A 22869-nucleotide genomic window follows, 5' to 3' on the forward strand; every position below is an offset into this window, starting at 1 on the left:
GTCTTGGAAGGGCACAAAGGAAAAAGACGGTGATGGCAACTGCCATTGGTGAAATCTGAATTTATCTGTGTAGGAGCATGAGGTTGGAGGGCCTGGGTGAGTATTTTTTACATGCCACAGGACAAAGGCAAGCTTAGAGTGGGCTTCATTCTCCATAGTGGTGGTAGGACACACCCCACCACAAATAACCCTTTGCATTTTTAAACCAAGACACTGTGGATACAATCGGTTCTTCCAATCGGTCCAGTATAGGCATTTAATAGGTTAAATGGTGTAATACATCTACAGGACATACATTAGTCGAGTATTATGTACAGGTGGCATTTTACAAAATTAGAAAGAACTGAAATAGAGCAAAATCCAACAATGTCTTACTCCATAAAACTTCCTTTCTGCACTACATGAAATATTCTACAAGCTAGACTAGAAAAATATGACTGAATGTCTTTTTTTTTTCTTTTTAGTTTCTACAAAGCTTTTAATCCAGAAAAAAATACAAAACAACTATTGAGTTTATTAGAGAGACAACACTTGCACACAGACAAAGTAAGTGGACATTCATAGACCTGCAAGTTCAATAAATAGGGCTTGTTTGTATAAAACAATTTTCTCTCTACCTTGCTCTCCTGTTTTAGGGCCTCTGGCCCATGTTCAGAAAAATAAAAATGGGAGGAGGAGTTTGGCTTTGCATGGGTGTTAAACTGAGGCCACACAGCTTTAGGACAAAGCTTTAGTTTGAAGCAACCACTTGTTTCAGGTAAAATAATTCAGGGGGGAGCACTGCAAAAGAGGGAAAAGGAAAGAGAGGAGTAATCAGGCTAGAAAAAGGAAATCTGGGATTTCTATATGGGCTGTTGCTTTACATACAAGGATTAAAAAAAGTAGTGCTGCTTGCATGGCGTTTTTTCAGGGTGTATGTAGAATTTTGTTGTTTCTTTGGAAAACTTATTTAGGGAAGTGCCATTGACCTCAGGTGGAAATAGGATAAGGGCCATCCAGAGCAGGAAGGGAGGGAGCGTCTGAAAGCAGATAGAGAGCACATAAAATTGGGGGAAGTGTTTCAAACAACTGTTTTTCCTTTTATAAAGCAAAAAGCAAATTAAGTGATACGTCTAACGTCATTCCTCACGGAGCTGGGCAAATGCAGATTGGAAGGAAATCACAGAGCTAAAAATATGTCGTCACTGCTGTTGTTTTCTCCCCAGAGCTTTGTAAAACTTCTTGACAGTCGACGCAAAAGTAGCATTTAAAGAACACCTCCCATCAGCCTGGCCACCTTGCCAGCATGGCTCTTCTCCTGCCCATGTTGGGTCTGAGCTGGGGACCTCCCCTCACTGCTCCACTGATACCCCAACAGGGAGCTTGAGCTTGTTCTTGCTTCGGTGGCTTTGTCAGAAAACTGTCACCAGTGAAGGGGGTGACAGCAGCCAGATTTAGGAGGTGCTCTTGAAACCTTCAGTTACTCTGGTGAAATTCAGTGCTCTGACCAGAATCCCACTCACCTGACAAAATAATTCTGTGACAGTGTGGGCAAGAAAGTCTACATCGAGAAGGCAAAACAGATTGTTATATAGGTTGAGAGAGCAAAGTTTAACTTAAGTATCACATTATACTGTACTACACTGCTTATAAAAAGGGTCCTAGATCCCAAACACCCCAAAGAATGAGCTATAGATTTGTACATAAATTAATGTTGCTTTGAAGTAAAATAGTCTCTTCCTTCTGTATTAAACATTCATTGCACAGAATTCTTTGTGAGTAAATATATTAAATTTGGTTGCTAAGAAGGTATGAACTTATTAATACATCTGGCCAGTAAATTTTATTGACCATCACACAATTAAAAGTTGCCGTTAGAGGAAATTATTACTACTGGAGAAAAGAAAGCACTTGGAAGTCAACTTAGGAGTTAATGCTGGAAGGAATCCTGTTATTTCCTTCCATCTACAGCAAGCAGCTTCTTCTGGATGCAACATTAATTGGAAGTACAGACTCCATCCAGCCCTGCAGAGATGGAGAAAGCCAACTTCACAGCTTACGGGACACTCGTCACTGACACAGTTAAATCCCTCTGAGTACACACATTCTCTACCCCCACCAGCACTATCCAAAGGGTTTTGAGCTGAGATAGATGCTTCTCCTGGGACAGTGGGAAGGAGTCTCTTGGACATCCCCGTGCAGCAAGGGGTTCACCCCTGTCAAAATGACCCCCAAATTCCCTAGGAAAATCCACTGGGGGCCAGAGGTATCCAGAGACAGCTTGTCCCACCGTGAGCTCTGGGCTCCAGGAGGTGACTACGCATCCCAAGCCAAGGGGGCCTGTGAGGGCACCCCTTGGCACATGCGCTCCCACCAGCAGTGCCACTCGGGCAGGAGGGAGGCAGGTGTTTGTCCCACCACCACAGCTCTCCTCCACTCCCTCCTACTGCAGGTGGCACAGGGGGAAACCTGAAGCCAGACAAAATGAAGGACAGGTTTGGGATGTGCTGTGGAGTTCCTGCCACCTACCCCCTACCACTGCCCAGCTCGGGCCAAGGGAGGAACAGCTGCATCTCTGCACTCGGGTTATACACCAAACATACCAAAGAAGAAATGTCACAACGATTTCTATTAACAAGGTGGGACAAAGCCAGCCCTGAGGGGAGCAGGAACCATCTCATTGGCTTTAAGGGAGGGAAGTGCACCTCACCTGGCCTGAAGCGTGCACGAACAGCACGATCCACCCAACCAAGCCCACCCCAGACAGCCCCACTCCACGAACACCAGCGACTAGCTCATCGTTTCATCAATGTATAGCGAGAAAGCGCTTCCAAAAGGCATCAGCCTTACTGAAAAGGCGGCTAAGGAAAGGCTGGTTCATCCAAATTTGCACAGGTTAGCCAAAAGGAGAGAACTGCTCTGGGCTGCCCTGGGGCAGCAGCCAGGAGGCAAACCTTGCCCTTGCGTCTCTATACAAAAGTTACAAAATCAACTGGTGACATTATATTACATCTATTGTCCATAATATCACAGTGCTAGTTTTAAATGGCTAAAAAAAAAAAAAAAAAAAAGGTTTTAGATTTAAGACATCCTTCCTGTAGAAACGCAACACCTTTGTCCTGTTGTTGATACCTGAAAGCAGCCTTTCTTGAAAAAGGTAAAACCAATGAAATGCACTAATTGAAATGAGGAGCATCTTTTCCTTGACAGTCTCATATTTCCTAACACATCCCACTGCTTCCCAAGGGAAAATTAAACAAATAATATGAATCCCAGCCTGAAAATCAAAATGTTAAAAGAACAGTTCTAAAGCCCAGACGCTTCTTACCAGGTACTAACTAAATAAAACCCTTGCAGATTTAAATACAGATTACTTTGACATGTCTTCAGAGTGTGTTAGCTTTCCAACAACATTCACAATGAAGTTTCACTTCTGAGGCCATGGAGTTCCTATTCATGCTCTTCAGTTCTGCTTTCCAGGGTATCTGTAGTGTCTTCCGCTTCTTGAGCTGCATGTGCTAAAGTATCTGCAAAGAAACGGCTCGTCAGTATTTATTTCCTCAGATGTGTCCAACGTTTGCTAGATTCCCTGCTCCACCCAGCAGTTGATCCATTAGGATGATGAGACGTGATACAAGCATTTTTCTCTGCTTACAAACCAAGAATTAAACCTGGAGTAGGGAACTCTTGAGTGCATCACAGTCTGACTTTACAGAAAACTTGAGACCTCAGGTCAGATATTGGTGAGGTGAAGTGATCCCTATGGGCAGCCACTGCCACAGGAAGGCTACCTGCTGTCTGAAATCTGCTCAAACTGTCATTAGAGTCTAACATCAAGGCATAAAAACAACACAGAGGCCACGATGTGCAACCTGGAGGTCAGAAACAGATTTGGCTCATATTTCTACGTGAGTGATCAAACCCTGTGGTTGTCACCACCCAGAACTGCCAACTGGAATCGCAGGTGATTTTACACTTCAAGACCATTTGTCATCACCCCTTTGAAGGGAAGTGAAGGTGCATCTTGCACCCCATCTCCTGGCTGCTGGGTCTGGGCGTTTGAGTAGCAAATGCTGGTACACTGAAATGGAAACCGGGTCACTTTTTAAGAGAAAAGGATAGTGGCTGAGATGAAAAGAAAAAAGGGAAACAAATAGATCGGTTCCACCCTGGAGCACTCCCTGTGCAAGGTACAGTCCAACAAACTCTTATCTTTAGCCATATTTACCCCACAGTGACACTGCTAGTCATAGCTACATGTTCATGAGCTCCTGCTGCACTAACACACTCCTGAGACATCACAATGCTTTGAAAATGTGCAACTGTAAACACTTTGCTTCTAGGATAGGAGACAGGGAGGTAGATACGAGCTATTGGCCAGGATTTCTGTTTCTGATCGTGAACTGCTAACATGCAGTGAACTGTCTGTTGACCACGAGAGTGGCTGAGGTGGATGAAAACACCATGTGTTTAAAAGCTACAAGGAAATTTTCACTCCACAGGACTCCTTCTCCAGTGCAGGTATTTCTGGGCATCTTCAAATACCTACAATTCTTTGGTTCACTGTTAACTTCAGAGCACAGCATGGTCTGAAACAGTTATTTTCCTATGGGGAACAAGGATGAAAATTACTCATTCAGACCTTCCAGATCCATCTGCTGCTGCTGCTGCTGGACACAGACTCTTTGGTCACCATGCAGACCCTTGTCCTCTGCTGATTTCAGGTCCTCAGGAGGCCAGCGCAGCTCCCCGCTCTCCACCTCCCCGGACTCAGTCGGCTCCACCACGATCGAAGGCAGTCTTTTGGACAGCTTGGGGTACTTCTCACGTGAGTCTGGGAAGGCCTGGGGAGACATTTGGGGACATATACATCAAAGCCTTGCTCAGGGATGCATATTCAGAGCAAGCAGAGTACATCCTTGCTATATTTGACATGCACTCACATGTCCCTTAAAAAATCCTCTTCAAACTGGTGCAGGGAAACAGTTCTGCACAAGGAGCATTTCAAAAGCAGCTGAACCCAGGTCCTTGCTGGACAAGCATGGATGCAGAGGGGCTATAGATCTCAGCACACTCTCCCCTGTACATTCTGTCCCTTCCTAACCAAAGAAAACATTTTGCTTGTCAGTGTGTCGAGCAGACAATTGCCTTGTGTGATCCAGTGTGAGTAGTAAAAATGGAGACTTAGGAGACAAAATTTGTTATGCTGCCAAACACTCATGTTTCAGTCCTGACGGGTTTTTAGGACACAGAAGTCATTTCTATAATGCTAATCTAAATGGCTGCTGCAGCCCTTCTGGCTGCTGTCCTTTCACTTTGATATGATATTCATGTTTTCTTGCAATGACAGTTTATCAAGAAGCCACCATTCTGTAGAGCTATTTTCTGTAATGTGAAACACTGTATTTTATGATGCGTTCATGCAAAACAGGGAGCCCCAGAGATGATTTTTACCCAGAGGATGGTGCCAGCTATTTATTTTCATTTGTCATATTGAAGCTGCAGGTCAAACACTACACCGTGGTTAGAGCTTGAGGCTGAACTAGGTCTTTTTAGTGAAGGATATTGTAAAACGTAAAAGTGCTTTCCTGTTTTCAACATCACTGGATCACTTAAATCTCTCAGGGTACTTTGTTTTGAATTGCGTTTCTTCTGGGGTTTTTTGAGGAAAAATCATTCCAGCCCCTCCAGGACATTACCATAAGAAACTCTGTTGTTCCTACACTGAAACCTTATCTCCTGGATTCTCAAACATCTGTGTACCTTAGCTAACAAGCTGCACATCTCTCAGTGCTAGCTGAGTTTTACTCTAATTTTATTTATTTTATTTGCAACAGTAAAATCAAGATGCACGCTAGGGGATCGAACTAGCAGTTGAGAGCAAGAACAATCCCAGTTTAACTTCAGACGCCGCCACCGGTTTGTGTGCTGGTGGGAGCCTCCCCACACACCTGCAACACGTTCACCACTGCATCTGGGTCTCTGGTTAGACCAAACACTGCTGGTTATGTGAGCCAGTCTCAGCACAGCTCCTGCTGTGAGCACAGGCAGAAACATGCAGATATTCCCTAACCACCACAGGAGTGGGCACATCCCCCAGGACACTGACAGGGATCTGGGGATGCCATAACCCACTGGAGGTGTTTGCTCCACGGTTTTTGAAACCTTCCTTCATCTCAGCAGCTGCACTCTCTAAGAGCCTGGGGTTTAGCTGTCCCACTTAGCACCAGAGCTGGCATGGGGAGGCAAGCCCTTGGGAAGGGCTGTACTTCTAGGAAGAAACAAGCACTGTTTTAATATTGCTGGGATGTCTGCCTTGACTTCTGGAGATGGGGAAGGATAATAACCCTTACCCTCATGCCCTCACTCCCCATGGTAGCGTTATGAGGATTCGTGACGTTTTGCAAATCTATACAAGGGTGAGAAATGTTGTGTATTACTGTTAGTGTTGCAAAGTGAGATACAATTAGGGAGAAATTTCTTTTGTGAGAAAGACCCTTCAGTACAACTAGACAAAGCGAATCACTGAAGGTAAACCTTTCTGATGCCTCTCTGAGCTGCACTCACAGGGTGTAACTCATCCTGACCAAGCAATGCCACTCATGCTGCCTATCAAAAAAGTTCCTCCCAGCTTCCCATTACACACCCTACTCCTGACCTGTTTGTAATTTGGAAAGACATTTCCATGGCAGCTGTCTCGACTGGGAGGAATTTTTAATGAGTGTCTAATAGAATCCTGCTATTTCCAATATGAGACAAGGTAAGATCTCCTCAGCCAGGACAGGACCAGAGATGCCCCTTGGGAGCAGTACACTCCTCTGCAGAACCACAGAGCCCAGGTTCCTGAGCCTCACAGCTCAGCTGGCAGAAAATAACCATAAAATTACGGGCAAATTGCTGAATTTCCTCCCATGGCTTCACACGCAGATGACAGTGACCTCTTCCCCTGGCAGAGGGCTGCACGACAGCCACCCCACCCCCAAGCCTGATGGTAACCCATGGATGGGAGATCCAATACAACAAAAATTCTGCTTTTTCATCTGCTTTCTGAAGCCCAAGGAAATGAAACAGAAAGGTCTAAAAATGTGCTGAGACCAAATTACTATGGCTGCAACAAAATTTAGGAAAGGCACCTGTGTGGCCTCAGTCTGACTATTTTTGTTTGTGTCATCCTCATATGGTCTTTCCTCACACCAATCACATAATGTTTTTTTCCAGCAGAGCCCAGTATTTACCATGTCCCTCCAGGAATGAGTCAGGACTGGCAGGAAGCAGAGCTGCCTGTCGGGCCTCGCTGTGTTTTTCTGCGGAAGCTGGAGTGCATGACGAGTGGGCAGGAGACTGCAGGAAAAGAAGGACTGGTCTCCTGGACAAAGTGCTTGGAAGTTGCTGGAAGAAACCTGCTTTTCTTACTGAGTCACTGACTTTGCATTACATCTCATTTCTATTTGATTTTTTTTTGTCTTGGGTGGCCATCACTAAAGTGTGGAGGGTAACACCTTCTTCCAGAGGTGAAAAAAAAAGGAGGTGGGGGAAAAACTCTGGGTATACTAACACAACACTGAAAACCTGGAACTCGGTGAAAAAGAGGAAAGACAATATTGAAAATGTGCTCCTTAAGGGAGCAGCATTTTTCCTGTGTGGTTGCTGAGGTATGGGAAAGCCTATGGTACGCTCTTTAATTGCACAAAGGCTTTCATTGCATGCACAAGTGATCCAAGAGGAATTTGCAAAATTTCGGCTGTGACTTCCTTGGCTTCCAAATGCATGATTTTCACCTGCAATAGGCTGCTCCAAGAGTAGCTTTCTGAGTCTGCTTTCAATGTTACACCTTGTGTTGAGGAGCAACTCATGTCCAACCAGGACACATTTAGGTGGTTTGTCCCTGGCAGTGACACAGAATCATGAGCACAACCACGGAGCACAAACTGGGATGTGGGGGCTGTCACAGGAGGGGCTTGGGACATCATGATCCATCCTGCTGGAATGAGCACCACAGGCAGGTACACGAGTGAGTGTTGGAGACTGCCTGGAGACACAAAATGCTCTTGCACCTGCCAGCAAATGGCCCTGACCAGTGCTGCTGCTATGATGCCACAGCCATTTATGTGAATTACACAGTCATTTCAAATGGTCTCTGTCCTAAATAGGGATGTCCCTCTGAGCCTGAGGAAACTCAGCTGATTACAAGGATGCTATATAAAAGCTGTGGCACAGTACCGACTGGATGTCTTTGTTGCACAACAGTTGCTCAGATTCGAACTCTTGGTGACAAACAGCCTCTTTGCCTGCATCCAGGCATTGCTGTCACTGTGCCCTGCAGACCTGATAAAACACTCTTGCCAAACTCCTACCTTTTAATAATAAAACCTAAGTAAGATCAAACATGTATTTCAAGGCTTGTTTTTCTGGTAGCTGTGCTCTACAATTCAAGATCTACCTGTATGACAGTTACTGGTTGCATTAAATTGCTTTTGATAAGCAGCTCGGGTACTTTCCAGTTCTGCTAAAGTTACCTGGCTTGAAGGGCCTCCTTCTTCTTCAGGAGTCTGGCTGAGCGCAAATTCCTCCATTACCGGTTCTCGTGTGTTCATCACCTCTGTCATGCTGTGAATATTAAAACAGAATGGGAATACCCAGCTCATGTGCCATGGAACAGCAGAGAAGACCCCAACAGACTCCCAGAGTCAACAGCTGGAAAGTGGGAGTCCTCCAATGTTATTAGTACCCAGTTTATTATTGATAGATGAGCTCAGAAATTGCATCTGCTGGCCAAAAACTTACTGGTGGAAATATCAGCCTTGAATTACATTCTGATTCTGATTCTTCATAATGTCTTCAATATTTGCTCTTCCCAGATGACTATTCCATTTAGTCATGAGCCAGCACTTCTTTTTAAACTGTTAATTCCAGACACACCAGCTGTATTGGTGTCTAAGGACCAGATTTTCAATAGCCTTTACTCGCCTGAGTGTTCAGAGAGGTGTTGAGTGGGATTTTCAAATGCATCAGGGAATATTTGGCACCTAAATCTGATTTAAATCAGGGACTTAGGCACCCAAGCTGCTTATGTGCCCATTAGGGATCCCCCTGTGCCATTTGGCACCTGAGGCACCACAGTGCTGGCCCTTAAGCTTGCCTTGTTCTGCTGGGCATTGCAGCACTCCAGAGTAGATTGACAAGAGCTGGCTGCAGCCTTCGCTGCAGGGAGCTCAGCCCAGCCCACGGATGGGTAGCTGCACATCTCCATGGCATTAGGATTTTCCTCACATTGCAGTTTATAGCCACAGCATTCTACTGGAAAATTTGAGGATGCCTGAGAACTCCAGAATGCATATTAAGTGAGTAGGAGCAAAGAGAGCCTGACCCACTTTGACCTAGAGACTGAAAGGTCCACGTTCATTTTAAATGTGAATATATCAGCCCTGGATAGACTTGGCACTGAGCTTTCACTCTCTTTAGCTGGCATTCATCAGGTAGAGCAGTTAGTGGCTGCTGGAGCCTCCTGCAGCACGCAGAATGTAGGCATCATCAATTACACCGCCCTGCCACCTGCCACAGCAAACACCCCTTTAGGCACGACTAAATGCTGCCATTAATTCTGGTCCCGCTTCACACACAAAAGCCTTCTTTGTAAAGGCTGCTCATACTGAGAAATGCCAACTAAAACATCTTAAGGATAACTTGTTTCAGGCTTACATTACCAATTATTCCACAAAACTAAATTTTACAATATCTGCAATTACTACAAAACCCTTCACAATGACTTTAATTAGCTGTAGCACGGAGCAGCATGATAGCACAAAGACTTTCACTCCCACTGCATCGTATTTAAAAAAGAGCATGGCAGACCCAGAAGACTCTTGAGTTTAGCTGTGGACCAGGACCCAATCCCTTAGGCACCCATCAGCTTAGGGAAAAGCCCTGAAGTGACAGCCTTGAACCCAACCAACACTGAATTAATCCACGTGCTTCCTGGTACACAGACATGCACACAACAGGAGAGCAGAACCAGGCTCTGAAACTTTGCAAGAGGCTGAACCAAACCCCTGATCTGGGCACCCCCCAGCTTACACAGCCTGAATCCTCCCACAACCTCGGCACAGTAGAAGAGGGACAGATTCTGCCTGCTAGGAAGAGAGTTTTGACTTCCTGCCCTTGCTTGGACCTGTACCAGTCCCCAAGGACACCACAAACCACCTAATCAGTAAAATTCATAGATTTTTCTGGACACATGCTTTTATTCTTAAAGCATCCAGCAGGCCATACCACTGGGCACCTGAGAACAATAGCACTGAGGGAGTGGTGATCTGGAAATGGGAGACCCATTCCCAGGGTGGTGACTGTGGGGCCAGCTGTGCCAGCTATTCCTGCCACGTGGGACAGCTCTTAGAAGAATAGAGATGTGCCCTTGAACCAAAAAGAAAGCAGTACTCCCTCCAATACCTATTCCCTCTGATCACCCCTGGTGCTCATGCCATTCTTGCCTTTTTTTCCCCATTCTGGTCCTGGTCTCTTCCTTGGTCCAAGAGGGATCCCTTTGCATCCCTCCTGATGCACCTTCAGTGCTGTCTCTGTGAATGACCTCACTGGGCAATAGCAGGACTGTGATCTCCCAGCCCAACTCTTTGGGAAGAGTTGGTTTGGGGGGCTTTCACATCATGTGTTGGCCAGACCCATCCGTGAGCCGGGAGGAGCATTGGGACCATCCCTCTGACCATGTCCAAGATGCACATCTTTCTTTTGGCATCCTTTTTGGGGTTTGGTGCCCCATTACCAGCTGTCCTGGATTGCAGGGAAAGGGAAATGTGAAAGTGTGTGTCTAGATGGAATTAATACTGGAGCCTTTGTGTGGGGTCAGTATATATGAAGTGTGGGTCTTGGCAACCACAGATAAGACATGTCCCACTGCTGTGTGTCCTGGGGGTTGGTCCCTGCTAGCCAGCAGCAGGCTCAAGCAGTCAGTTGTAGCTGGCTGGTTTATTTTATCAGCCTTTCAATGCATAGCAAGGGTTTACAATATCTCTCTGTCCTTGTTCCATGAGACATTAGAGATATACATCCACACATGCACTGTCAAATGTGCCATAAGAGCTCAAAGATGTTGTTAAGACCTCACGAAATTCTATTATTGAGCAATAACAGGCTCCGTGCTTCCCTAAGACCACATGATACCCTGCAGATTATTTCTAAATGACAAAGACAAATGATTCGGGCTAGAAAAATGGTGACAGTCCTGCCAGTGTTATAGCAGATGCCTCAGTGAATCAGCTCCCAAGCTGTTGAAGCCCAGGCCATTTCACAAAATCTGTGCAACTTAAGGCTTTGATTGAATAGGATGGCAGAAGTGATTGTACTTGATGTGTTTCAGAAAAGAACATGGGGCCATGCAATTGGCAAAATAATTAGGCTTTAACTGGAATAGATTAATTGTTCCCAGTCTCCACTTAGAAACAGTAAAGGAAAGCAGAAGAATCTATATGGGTTGTGAAAACATTAAAAATAATTAATGCAAAATAATTGTGAAAGTCACTTCAAATTTTTCACCTGAAACTTCAAAATAATTTGTAGAACATCACTGAACTGTTTATAAAGCCACATAATCTGAAAAAGGGGCTTGGTGGTGCCGCTTAGGGCTTTTTAAATTGCCATAAGGTTCACGTGCAGAATTTTTTACTTTTCAGCCAGTGTTGATGGGAAAATATTAAGCCACTTTTAGTGCTGCTTTTATGTGAGATGCACTAACATACAACAGAAAAGTGGCTGATACAAACAATTATAATAACTACAGCTCTTAAATTCGGTCTTGCATTCATTTTATGTATGATAGATGCTGGCATCACCAAAGACATACAGTAGCCATAGTGATGCAAAACAAGGCAATAAATAGCATTTACAAACAAAGAATAAATTCTGTTCTGGCAGATGAGTCATCTACTCTGAACCTTAAAATTCTTGTGGCAGTGAATTAAGAGATACATTACTTCCCCTAGGTTAAATTAAGCACAAATACACCAATTAGGAGGGGGAAAAAGCAAAATCTGTTCTTGCATTTCTGTGAGAAAACTACTTTTAGAGAAGACTATCTTAAATGCAAGTGCTACAGTTGCAGACCCACATTATGCTGATCTTTTTCCAGAGGCGTGGAGGAAATGCAGAGCTCACTTTCTGCTGCTCATGATGGGACTAACAAGGTCAGTAACATACACAGCAATATAGAGGCTGACAAGTGCCAAACCACCTCCCATGAGAAAGTGCTCATTTTTATTTTAGGTTTTGAACAGAGGGCAAAACTGACCTGTGAAACTCCTGGGGGCAAAGCAGTATTTGAACGAAAACCAGCTTCAGGATGCAAAAAAGTGCAGCACTTAACATGGCTATGGAAAACAGGCAGGTTGTGTGACGCAAACAAAGATTTCCTTAAGGAGATGGGCACAGACACATTTTATGGGACAAGCTAAGCCATGATTTGGAAGAGCTGTTACCTGAAGCAAGAGTTTAGTCAGGAGGATTCTCAGACAAGCACCAAACTGAGGCCTGATCCTGACCAGAGCACGAGGCTCTGTAGAGGATAAATAGCACATAGAAAGCAGTGACAGAAGAGAGCAGGTTACCTTCAATCACATCAACGGATGTCGCCTCCAAAAACTGTCCTTGCTGCAGGCGCTTGTGTCGCTGATGAAGTGCCCTGCAAACTGTCAGATCCTAAAAGTACCTGAAAGAGACAAACACAACAGAGTCAGAGCTTGTGACCAAAGGCACAACGCTGGCAGGGACTGGTGTGAAAGAGTACTACCGAGAGCTTGCCGCAGAAACTCCTGGTCTGTATCATTTTCTATGCAAGATGGGATTTGATCTCACTAAGGAGGAAGCTCAGAGAGCACCTTGTGAATTACCGAGTCAATTAATGTTCCAAACCCACCCCAAGCTCATAGCTGAAATACCTCAAGACCTGACTCTTTGTGATGTTAAGCCTTATTCCTTAGAGTGAGTTACACAAAAACTGCTGAAACTGGGAGACTGAAATTCTCCCATACAGAAATTTTAATGACAGCTGGAAAATTGGAAAATAAAAATGTATTCCCATATCTGGCAGGATCAGTTTGTTTAGTGAGACACGGTTCAAAACATCAAAGAATGAGATTCCTGCTCAAGAAGCTACTGGTCAAGACACAAAGAAGAGAACATATGCTGAAAGAAGGATATGTTAAGATTGCATTGCTGGATGGTTCTTTCAAAAGTCACAGGAGAATTGATTTTTTCAAAGGTCTACTCCAATTTGAAGGTAAAACTTTGACTGGTATCAGGACAGGGAGCCTGCTGAGCAGAGATGAGGATCCCACCATTTCAAACTGTGAATCACTGATTTCTGATGACTTCTCTGTCAGAAAGCCTTAGCTGAAAATCTTGAGGAGTTACAGTGCTGAAATATAGTCAGTATCTTGGCCAGAGATGATTTTCTGAGAAATTTGTTTAGCCCTACAGCTTTCCAAATATATATTCATGCCAGCCACAGCTATTTCCTTGGATGGGAAAAAGGTGTTTTCAGTGAAGTGAATGGCACTAGTGTATATATTTTATATCCTCCAGTGGTTTGGATTTCAGCCCAAATGATTAAACAAATCTACCTGCTCTGGAAGCCTACCAAGATTTATAACACTGGATTAACTGCACACTGACTTTATTCAAAAATAGTGAGAGACGAAAAATTGTGCATAGCATTCTGGAGTTTCTTCTCATGCCATAGGCCATGGTTATTGCAAATTAGGGAAGCAGGAAATCACTTCTCCATCCCCAGGATTAAATTCAGAAGGTTTAATTCTTGTCTGGCAATTTTCCTTCCTAGCCAATGATCAAACCAACTTCAGAGAGGCTAATGTTTTGTCCCTTAAAAATTCATGACTACACTCAATGCTTGTCTCTTATTAAAACGAGAGACATTCCGATACCATGTTATCCGACATTCTGGGAAGAAGATTTTTATCCCACCACCCGCTACAAAATCTCTGTTTTTAAACCTACGAAAATTCTACATGAACTCGTCTACCTTCAATGTCTCCTTCAGAAAAGATGATATAATGACACATAAAGACAATATAATGTAATAAGAACAATTATAACACCTGTAAATAAGAGACAAAAGGGTGTAAGAGATAATAAACCGGGCACCACATGGCCACTGGTTGGAATCCAGGCCAGGCCACTTGCTATTTAGAGATACCTTCAGATGCCTGGTTAGTAGCATATAAGGACCCATGCAGTACTAAATTAAGTAACCCACATCTGTTTCTTCCCAGTCTCAGTAAAGGACTTCTGGATTGAATTGACCAAAGCCCAGTCCCCTCTCCAATGTTTTGGGAAACTCTGTCCTATGGTGCATGCCATGGTGGAGAGGGGACATCAGCCCCTGGTGCCCAGCTACTTGAAAGCTTTCATAAAAAGAGAATCAATTCAGGATTGCAGCATGAAAGAAGTCCCTTAATCCAGCCCCACAGCCATATTTAAAAATAGAAAAACTTCTTCCCAGTCAAGATTGTTGTAGAGTTCATTGTTTCCAGTGTATAGAACTACCAGAATGCACTTAATCTCTGAAGAGAAAATACTCACTTTACCTACCTAATAGATGTGATTACCTTTTTGGCTGACACGAGAGGAAACATAAACTAATACCCTTCCTCCTGTGATACTGCTTAATCTTTTAAAAACAAGGCACAGCTACTGAGACCATGCAACAAATTTTACTGTAATGGAAACAGTCTGGAAATTACTCAAGTAAAGCCTTTCTCTGCTTATCTCTTCTTGTCCCTTCTCACTTTTACACACCTTTGCTGCCTTCCAGCCTGGAGCCCATTTGCTCGATGCGCCCTCTCCTAACCTACCTATCTTCTGTCACCAAAATAACTTGCCCTCCTTTGGCTCAGCTTGATAACCACCTTCTTCTCTGGCTCCAGGAGTACCAATACAGCTGTGCTGCCATTAACAGTGACCGAGTCAAGTCTCAGAGACCAGCGAGTGCCTGGCCACCCCTCCTCTGGTCTTGCAGAGCCCGGCTACACCTCCCAGCAAAGAACAGTTGATTTAGGGACTACTCCAATGAGTTGGTCGTGTCTTGCCTCTTTGGGAGCCATAGCAACGAGCAAGGTAATCACAAGAGAACTGTTTTCACCAGTGAGACCAAGCAACACTTCAGTGGTGGCTCCTGTGCCCAGACCAAGGGCCCTCAGCCCACACAAAGGGATGGATTTCCACGTGTACTGCTCGGCATGGGTCACAAACCCAGGCCCAGAAAGGTGCTCTCTGGGCTTCTCTCCCACTTTGGAAAGCATCTGGAACACATTGCATGTTTGGAGCTTTTACACACCAAGGACACAGTCTGTCCCAGCAGGGTGGTTTCACCACACACAGGACAGCTGGCACTGAGGAGCAGAAGCAGGATATTGGGCAGCAGTTCTGGCCAGCTGGGGTGTGTGGAAAGCCCAGCCTGGCTGTCTCTCCTCAGATATGCCTGGCCTTGCCATGTGGGGAGAGGACTCCACCATGCACAGCATCAGAGGTCTATTTTGGGGATAAATTCACTGTGAATTGCAAAGTAGATGTTTTCAAGGCAAGCATACTTCATCAGGCAAAACAGAAATAGGAACTTGCCACAGGTTGCAATCCTAGCAGCCCACAGACTGTCCACTTGATAAAGGAGCACATTTCAGAGGCTCTAAGCCCCAAACCCTTCCCCAGCTGGCAGCAGCACCTCCCAAATCAGGGCACTTCTATTTAGAGATTCCTCCTACTCTGAAAGCATCACACTTTCTCCCCGAGGTGCCCCACTACTGGAGACAGCTGGGTGGCAGAGGGAGACCTGATCTCAGGGTGCCAGGGCTGGGGCTAGATTAGCAGAGACTGCAGGACAGCCTCTTCCCCTCCTGGGCTTCCAAAATCAATCATTCTCCCACTAAGCAGTCATGGAAATATTATGATAACAGTGTAACAATACCACATTCAAGTTGCACCTCCTAAAAAGTAAGTGTAGATAGGAGGCAGAAATTGGCCTTGGACCACTGCTCCACTTGCTAATCTATCATTTTCCTGGCACATCGAAAACAGGAGCCCTCCCCTCCTTATTTCAATGGGACAATCCCAAGGGCTTTACCAGCCCTGTACTTAAACTGTGCTGGATAGACGCCCCCCACGTGGCTCTGCTGGCTCAGCCTCGTGCACAGGAGCAGCACAAAGACGGAGCTCCGGGTGCTCGCCCGCGCAATCACAGCACACACGTGGTTCCCACTGATCCCAGATAGCGCCTCAAACAAACAGGGAGTTCAGCCTTGGGCGTCCAGGCCCCCCCCCCTTGCCTCACCCCGCCACAGCCTCTGGATAAATGCAAACTTTCTTTCATTCAAGGAGTCGAGTCTTTGTATGTGCTACAAAAAGAAACCCCTGCTATTGATTACCAGGAAAATTGGGACAGGGCGTGCACAGGAACGGCGTTAGGCAGGAGGAGCAATGGTCTGCTGCTTGTGTTCGGCAGAGTGGAAAATTTCCATGGGTCACAGTAAACCCTGCTCAGCAAGTCCCAATAAACAAACAGGTCCAAGGAGGTTTTTCCACCCAGAAGAAGAAAGGCTTCCTTATCTGGGCCACTCTTCTGCAGGCGACCAGGCTGTCAGTTCAGCCAGGGTGGATGAGTGGGAGATCTAGGGCAGAGCTACAGTTGTTGGGGTGGATGAAGCAACAAAGGGTGCATGTCCATGCAAGGAAATGTCAGCTGGCATTTTCTAAGGCCAGGTGCTTCTGTGGATCCAACTCTTCTACATCTCAGTCTTTTGTTAGTGTCCTAGGAAGACAGAACTCTGGCTTAGACCCATACCGGCAGCCTGGATCATCCACAGGTAGGGCCATGCCCAGTACCTCTGGGTGGGACAACAGCTCCAGCATCTTGGCACAACCCAAAACAAGCACTTACCTCAGTGACACCGCACAGCCTCCAGTTTCTGTGACTGCTGCTCAGCTTTTGAACACTGAGGATGGGCACTTGGACAGGGTCTTTGTTTCTCCTGGTTGCGCATTTGTAATGGATGCACTTTATGAAGTGTTGTGGATTCCATGGGACCAGCAAAATGTAAATCACCGCATGGACCACAGAAGATAAATGTATGAACTCCTATTTAAACCTCCCACTTCTTTCTGGATGCAAATCTCTTTCCTAAGCAACTGAGAAAAGTGCGATATGTGTCAGAGTCTGGAGATTAGAGATCTGTTCTGTTCCCTCGTTTCAGAAGCTCTTGTCTTCGGCCACCCACGCAGTACTTGAGTTCTGCTCTCCGCAGGCCAAAGCTGCCTTCCTCTTCTCGGCAGCGTGTGCTCCGCAGAAGATGTCGATCTCTCTCAGGAAGCAGTGAGATGGAATGACTCTCAAAGTGGAGGAGCAGGCATTTCAGCATGAGACACAGCACGTAGTTTGGGAGAGTGAAAAGGGGTAGGAGGCTGCTATTTCCAGACCGTGCTGCCTCTCACTGCTAACTTCGTGGCAAGCTGCAGTTTTTACTGTTCCTGCTCCGAAGAAGTTACCGGGGTAAATATCACCCTGGGGAATTTCTCAAACGCTCGTCTGTGGACTACCAACACTAGAAAACAAAGGCTTTCAAAGGGCAGGTACTGGCAGATAACTCTAACTCAGTCTCCTCGACTCCTGGTGTTGCACAGTGAGGCATCGGGGAGCCGCTGTTCTTTGTATGTCCTCAGCTTTTGTAGCACCATGACTACACATCAACCTCAACTTCCAGTTTGCTGCAGTCGTCCAAGTTTCTACTGGCCCTCTTGGCAAAAAGAAGCTAAAAACTTGATTCATAAATGGTCAAAGAAGAAATAAAAGGAACTAAAATGTGTCTATGTTTAACTATCACAATTTTTAAAGCAATCTCATGATTTGGGGGATGATTCAACTCCAAGCTTTCTCAAATGATGTTTGCAACGCTGCTTGCCATGGATGCTGCCTTGGTGGATTCTTCTTTTTTCCTTTTCTTTTTTCTTGCCTCCTTTAAAGAAGCTCATTTATTTCCAGCTCTTTGATCTCAGCACTAAACTACCTGGGCTTCCTCGTGGAAGATGCCACAAGGGATAGGTACGGCAGGGGAGAAGAGGGGGGCAGCCAGCCAGGATGCTCGGAGGTAGGGAAGGGGAGCAGACAGCCAGGAAGAATGTGTAGAGCAGCGGAGGGAGGAAGAAGCAGAGCAGATGGGAAGAATGACTAAGCCAGCTCCTCTGAATGCTGGTAGACCTCGATATCGTGGAAATCTCCACAGAGCCTTCATGGAACCATGTGCCAAGAGAAAGTTTGGATTTATTTTTCTAACATCAGATTCAGCAGCTAATTGATGTGAGAGGACCTCATTAAGAAAACAGCCCCATCAAAATTAGAGATAAGCCTCAACAAGCTGTTAAATGTTTTTAGAGGTATCTCTTCTGGTACTTGCTGTGCAAATACTCTCTAATTTGAGAACTTGCTTTTGGGACTGGAAATGCCTGTGCTGAGTAGAGTGACTCTGAGCTCTGCTCACATAGTGAACCTTGTGTTGGCTTTAATTTCTCAAAACAATCTTACAAAGCCAGCACATTACAAATTACTGTATCATCCCTTCTAACTCAGAGCAATCGTTACTAAAGGGTCTCAGAAAGAAACGGTTTTGTTTCTGGGATCTTCTCTGAAAGATGTTGATTCTCTCGTCCCTCATATTTCACATCACAATTGTCCCTCACCTTGCAGCAGCCGTTGGAATTGGTGACAGATGAAAACTGGCTTACTGTGCTTCTTTCCACTATTCCCTACGTGTTCCTGGATAGTCCTGAATTCACGCCACAGTCCCACGAGCAGATGAGAGGGGAAAAAACATCTCAGAGCATCAACACAGGGTACTTACTTGAGTCCTAGATTGAAATGTCATGGGAAATGGATTGTGAAATGTCTGATGTCTTTCTGGCACTGTGAAAAAATACTCTACATAGTCTATCACTGGGCTCATTTCTAGGTAATGGAGTAGGATAAGAGGTTAGGTGCAGTCAGATAGAATAGTATTTACTTAAAAGATAAATTAATTCTTTCCTTACAACTCCATGGAAATTAGAATATGGTGCTATCACTGCTGTAACATGATACAATATCAAGCATTTCTAGAGAAGTTAGAAAAGCAAATGAAGCAAAAGTGTTAAGATTTAAAAAAGAAAAAAACAGCAAACACGAACCTACCAGACACTCCTAAGAGAACAAAGACAATGAAGCAACTATTAATATTCCCTCTTGGCAATTAACAGCACAACCGCAGGTGTCACAATATCACAACCTAACACCAAATATGCAGCTGTTTTTCCTTCAGGAATTAAAACTCTGTCACCTAAATTGAATTTCCAAGCATGGGAAGTTGCTCCAGCCCAAGGTGGAGGATATGAGAACACCATGTTCTACCACAGAAGGAATGGGCAAGATGGAGGATGAGGACAACACACAGCTAAAAATAAAGAAATCATTTAAAAAATAAAAATTCAGATTTTTTTTTTTTAATGAGTCATTAGCACTGAAAGCAGATAAGCATTAACAAGGCTATGAGTCTTCCTGCCTGCCAACCAATTAACATTCACCTTCAGGATCTAGAGGTTTGTTAAATATTTGCACAGAAGCAGTTTATGCATGTGCATGTCAGAGACAGAACTCGGTTGAAAACTCAGTTTACATCTTACACAAGTTGCAGTGGTCTCAACAGAGAAGCTGGACTTGGACTATTTTCTCCTAGTCCCATGGGGACACGGACACTATGAGGAGAAACGCTGTGGGATCCATCAATGTACCCTGATGAGAAAAGGGACTGTCCTGCTGGACCACAGCTTCTTCCAGCACTGGCATCTGCATTGCAGAGGACATGGTCTCTCCAAACCACGAAGGAGAGGTGGTCCCGGCCCCTGTGGACTTGCAATCAAAGAGGGAGAAAGACTGAGATGAGATCTTAAGGACCTGTTGGTATCAATCAGTCTACTTCATTGTACTTGAACATTATTGGCAGGCAGCTCTCCTGGGATTTGCCACAAAGCCTTTCCTTGAAGACTGAAAATGCAGGAAATTGATTATTTTTCAGAATTTTCCAGAAAATGCACAAATTTGAGGAGCAAAGGGGAGGGCTGTTGCTGAGGCAGATGCTGGTTTCCTTGAAGGCAGAGAGCTCTTCCTGCCTTGCATGATATAGGATCTGTCCCAGATCAAGACTTCTCTGACAGATCCCTCCAACTCAGAAGTGGTTAAATGGGCTCAAACACAGAGACATAATTTCAGAAATGAGAAAGAAAGAACAATTTCAGCGTGTGACACTGCAGGGTTGGTACCTGATCTACGGAAAAGCCTGTTGCTTAATACAAAGAGGTCATTGTGAGAAGGGAGGGAAAGTAGTGACTAAATTTGCACATTCATTTCTTCTGCTAAAGTAAAGTACCAAAGACGTTGGAGGAAATTCCACCTGATTGACAAATTGTCAGGCTAGATCAGGAAAGCGAGGAAACTGGGTCAAGTCATTCCCTGTTTGCTTGTTTTCTCTCTGTAATCATAATGTTTACTCTGAAAACATGGTTTTTTTAAATGGAATATTAATTACCGAAATCCTGAGCTGTGAGCTGGATTCTTTTCTGGGCACAAAATTTGTTGCTCATTAAAACTAAGAGATGGAAAACACTGGCTTGTGCCTGGTTGTGTGCAGGCAGATTTCCCTGCTTCACCTTCCTTTACAGGCAACTCATAAGGAGGCATTGTGCAGCAAGCTAGGCTACAGGGCAGGTGTGAACACCAGCTCTGGATCCTTCAGTAAGATGTGAACCTATAGCCAGGAGGGCTTCCACTGCCATACTGACTGTACAACTGCAGTAATGATCTCAGTTAGGAAAAGATTAATGGAAACAAATTTCTCTCTGTGTATTGCTTATTGTGGCTGGAGGGGTTAATGCTACATCCAGGCTAACCCAACTCCCCTCCACGACTGTAGCCATATTCAGAGATCTACAAACACGTCTCTGTCTCAGATGAAAAGAAAATTTTTGTGGTATGTTCATTTGGCATCTGGAAAATACTCACACCCCTTTCTCAGAGTGAAACATAGTCCTCATTTACAGAGCAAAGTAGGTTCTTTCATTCTCTAAAAGTAGTCCTATGTGTGGTATTTGCTACCTGATGGGAAATGCAAGATTTCAGTTTTCAGTTCAGTTCGGCTGCAAGCAAAAGCATCATTGTCTTAAACTTGCGCTTTGTTAGCTGCTACCTCGCCTCAAAAGTTGCCTTGGAAAAAAAAACCCGGCATAAACGAATAGATGAGGCGATCGCAGCCCACAAACCAACAACTCCCTCAGCGCTGCGCTCATTCATCAGGATTCCTTCACATAGTTCCCTTCGGCTGCCGAACGAGTTGAGTGGTGTTTTTTTAAAAGAGAACCCTTTTTTTTTTTTTTTTCAGTGAATTCTCTTTAACACCCTTTGCTCGAAAAAAGACCCAAGCATCCGGAGAAACAAGCCGCGGCAGAGGCGCGGGTTCTCCCTTTCCTTCCCCCGTAACTCCCCGCAGCCGGGCGTGTGACTGACACCCCCTCTCCCCGTTCCGAGCTCCCGCTCCGGCTGCCGACCCGACACGACCCGCAGCGGGACGGCGCTCGAGGAGCTCCCGTGCCCCGCCACCGCCCCGCCCCGCACGGACCGGACCCGCACCGACCGCAACCCGCACTGACCGCGACCCACCGCCCCAGCGCCCGGCTCCGCCACGGGCGGCCCGGCCCCGCACGGTGCTGCGAGCGCGGCACTCACAGGTGGCAGCTCTCCCCCTGTCCGCACCACCCCCCGATCCCGGCTCACCGGCGGGGCAGGCGAGGCGAGGCGGCAGCCGCCCGCCGCCCATGCACGGCGGCAGAGGGGAGCCGGCAGCTCCGTCAGCGCGTCCGCATCCTCCCGGGCCGGGCGCTGGCACCGCCGCCGCGGCACCTCCCCGCCCGCAGACCGGCCCCGCCGCCGCCAGCGCGGGGAAACCACTCCCCCGGCAGCGCCGGCGGGGCGGTGCAGCCACGGCCCCCGGCTCGGCTCGGCTCGGCTCGGCCGCCCCACGGGGAGGGGGCGCCGGCGGCCCCCGCGTCCCCGCACTTTCCGCGGACACGCGTGGAACCGCACGGCCCACACAGCCCCGACCCCCGCGCGGTGCCAGCTCCGCACAGGCACGCGGGACGGAGGTCCCGGAGGGGTCACCCCCTGGAGCAGTTCCCCCCCGCCGCCCTTGCTTTGCTCACGGGTGTGGATCCCCACGCGGGGCTCCTGAGCCGTCCCTGCAGCAGCCCCTGCTGAGAAAATGTCGAATTCAGGAGGCGCAAACTTTTTTGTGGTTCTTTTTGGAGGGGCTCATTTTTGTCGGGGGGCCGGGTTCTCCACCCCGGGGTGAGTTACCCAGCTGCAGCCCCTGCCCGTAGCAGGGACAGGCTCTGCTGTGCACAGCATCCCACCACCTCACCCCCATGGGCTGCAGAGCTGGGGCTGGCATGCAGCCTATGCCAGGGCTGTGATAAGGGGCTCCCTCCTGCCAGGGGCCTGGCAGGAGCCCACCTCAAAGCTGCTGGAGAGAGGCTGCTTGTATTGGTGATGCTGGGGACAGAGGCAGAAAACACCTGCAGTGGGGAAAGGCACTCTGGTGGCAGCAGCCTGCAGAGCAGTGATGGAGGGATGTGGATGTACAGAGGAGCATGGTCTCTCATGCATCCTCCCAGAAAGCAGCTCAAGTGCAGGTGCTGAGGGATGTGAGGGGGGCCCAGACTTGTCCTTCTGCCTCTGCAAATCCAGCAATGGCAGCTCTGAGTTCAGGCTGCAGAGCTGCAGCCCCTGGGGTCCCCTCT

General features: G+C 46.4%; 1 protein-coding gene across 1 annotated transcript; it reads right to left on the reverse strand.

The window, feature by feature from the left end:
- Window positions 1-229: 229 nt before the first annotated feature.
- LBHD2 (LBH domain containing 2) lies at window positions 230-22008 on the reverse strand. Its single transcript, XM_050335450.1, has 5 exons — window positions 21848-22008; window positions 12594-12694; window positions 8496-8586; window positions 4622-4823; window positions 230-3506 (listed from the first exon to the last, which is right to left on the reverse strand). Exons 3-5 carry the CDS (start codon window positions 8583-8585, stop codon window positions 3430-3432), a joined length of 369 nt encoding a protein of 122 aa, XP_050191407.1. The 5' UTR covers window position 8586; window positions 12594-12694; window positions 21848-22008; the 3' UTR covers window positions 230-3429.
- Window positions 22009-22869: the final 861 nt, after the last annotated feature.

Source organism: Myiozetetes cayanensis, unplaced genomic scaffold, assembly GCF_022539395.1.
Source record: "Myiozetetes cayanensis isolate MyiCay16 unplaced genomic scaffold, myiCay2020 scf6-25, whole genome shotgun sequence".
Lineage (NCBI taxonomy): Eukaryota > Metazoa > Chordata > Aves > Passeriformes > Tyrannidae > Myiozetetes > Myiozetetes cayanensis.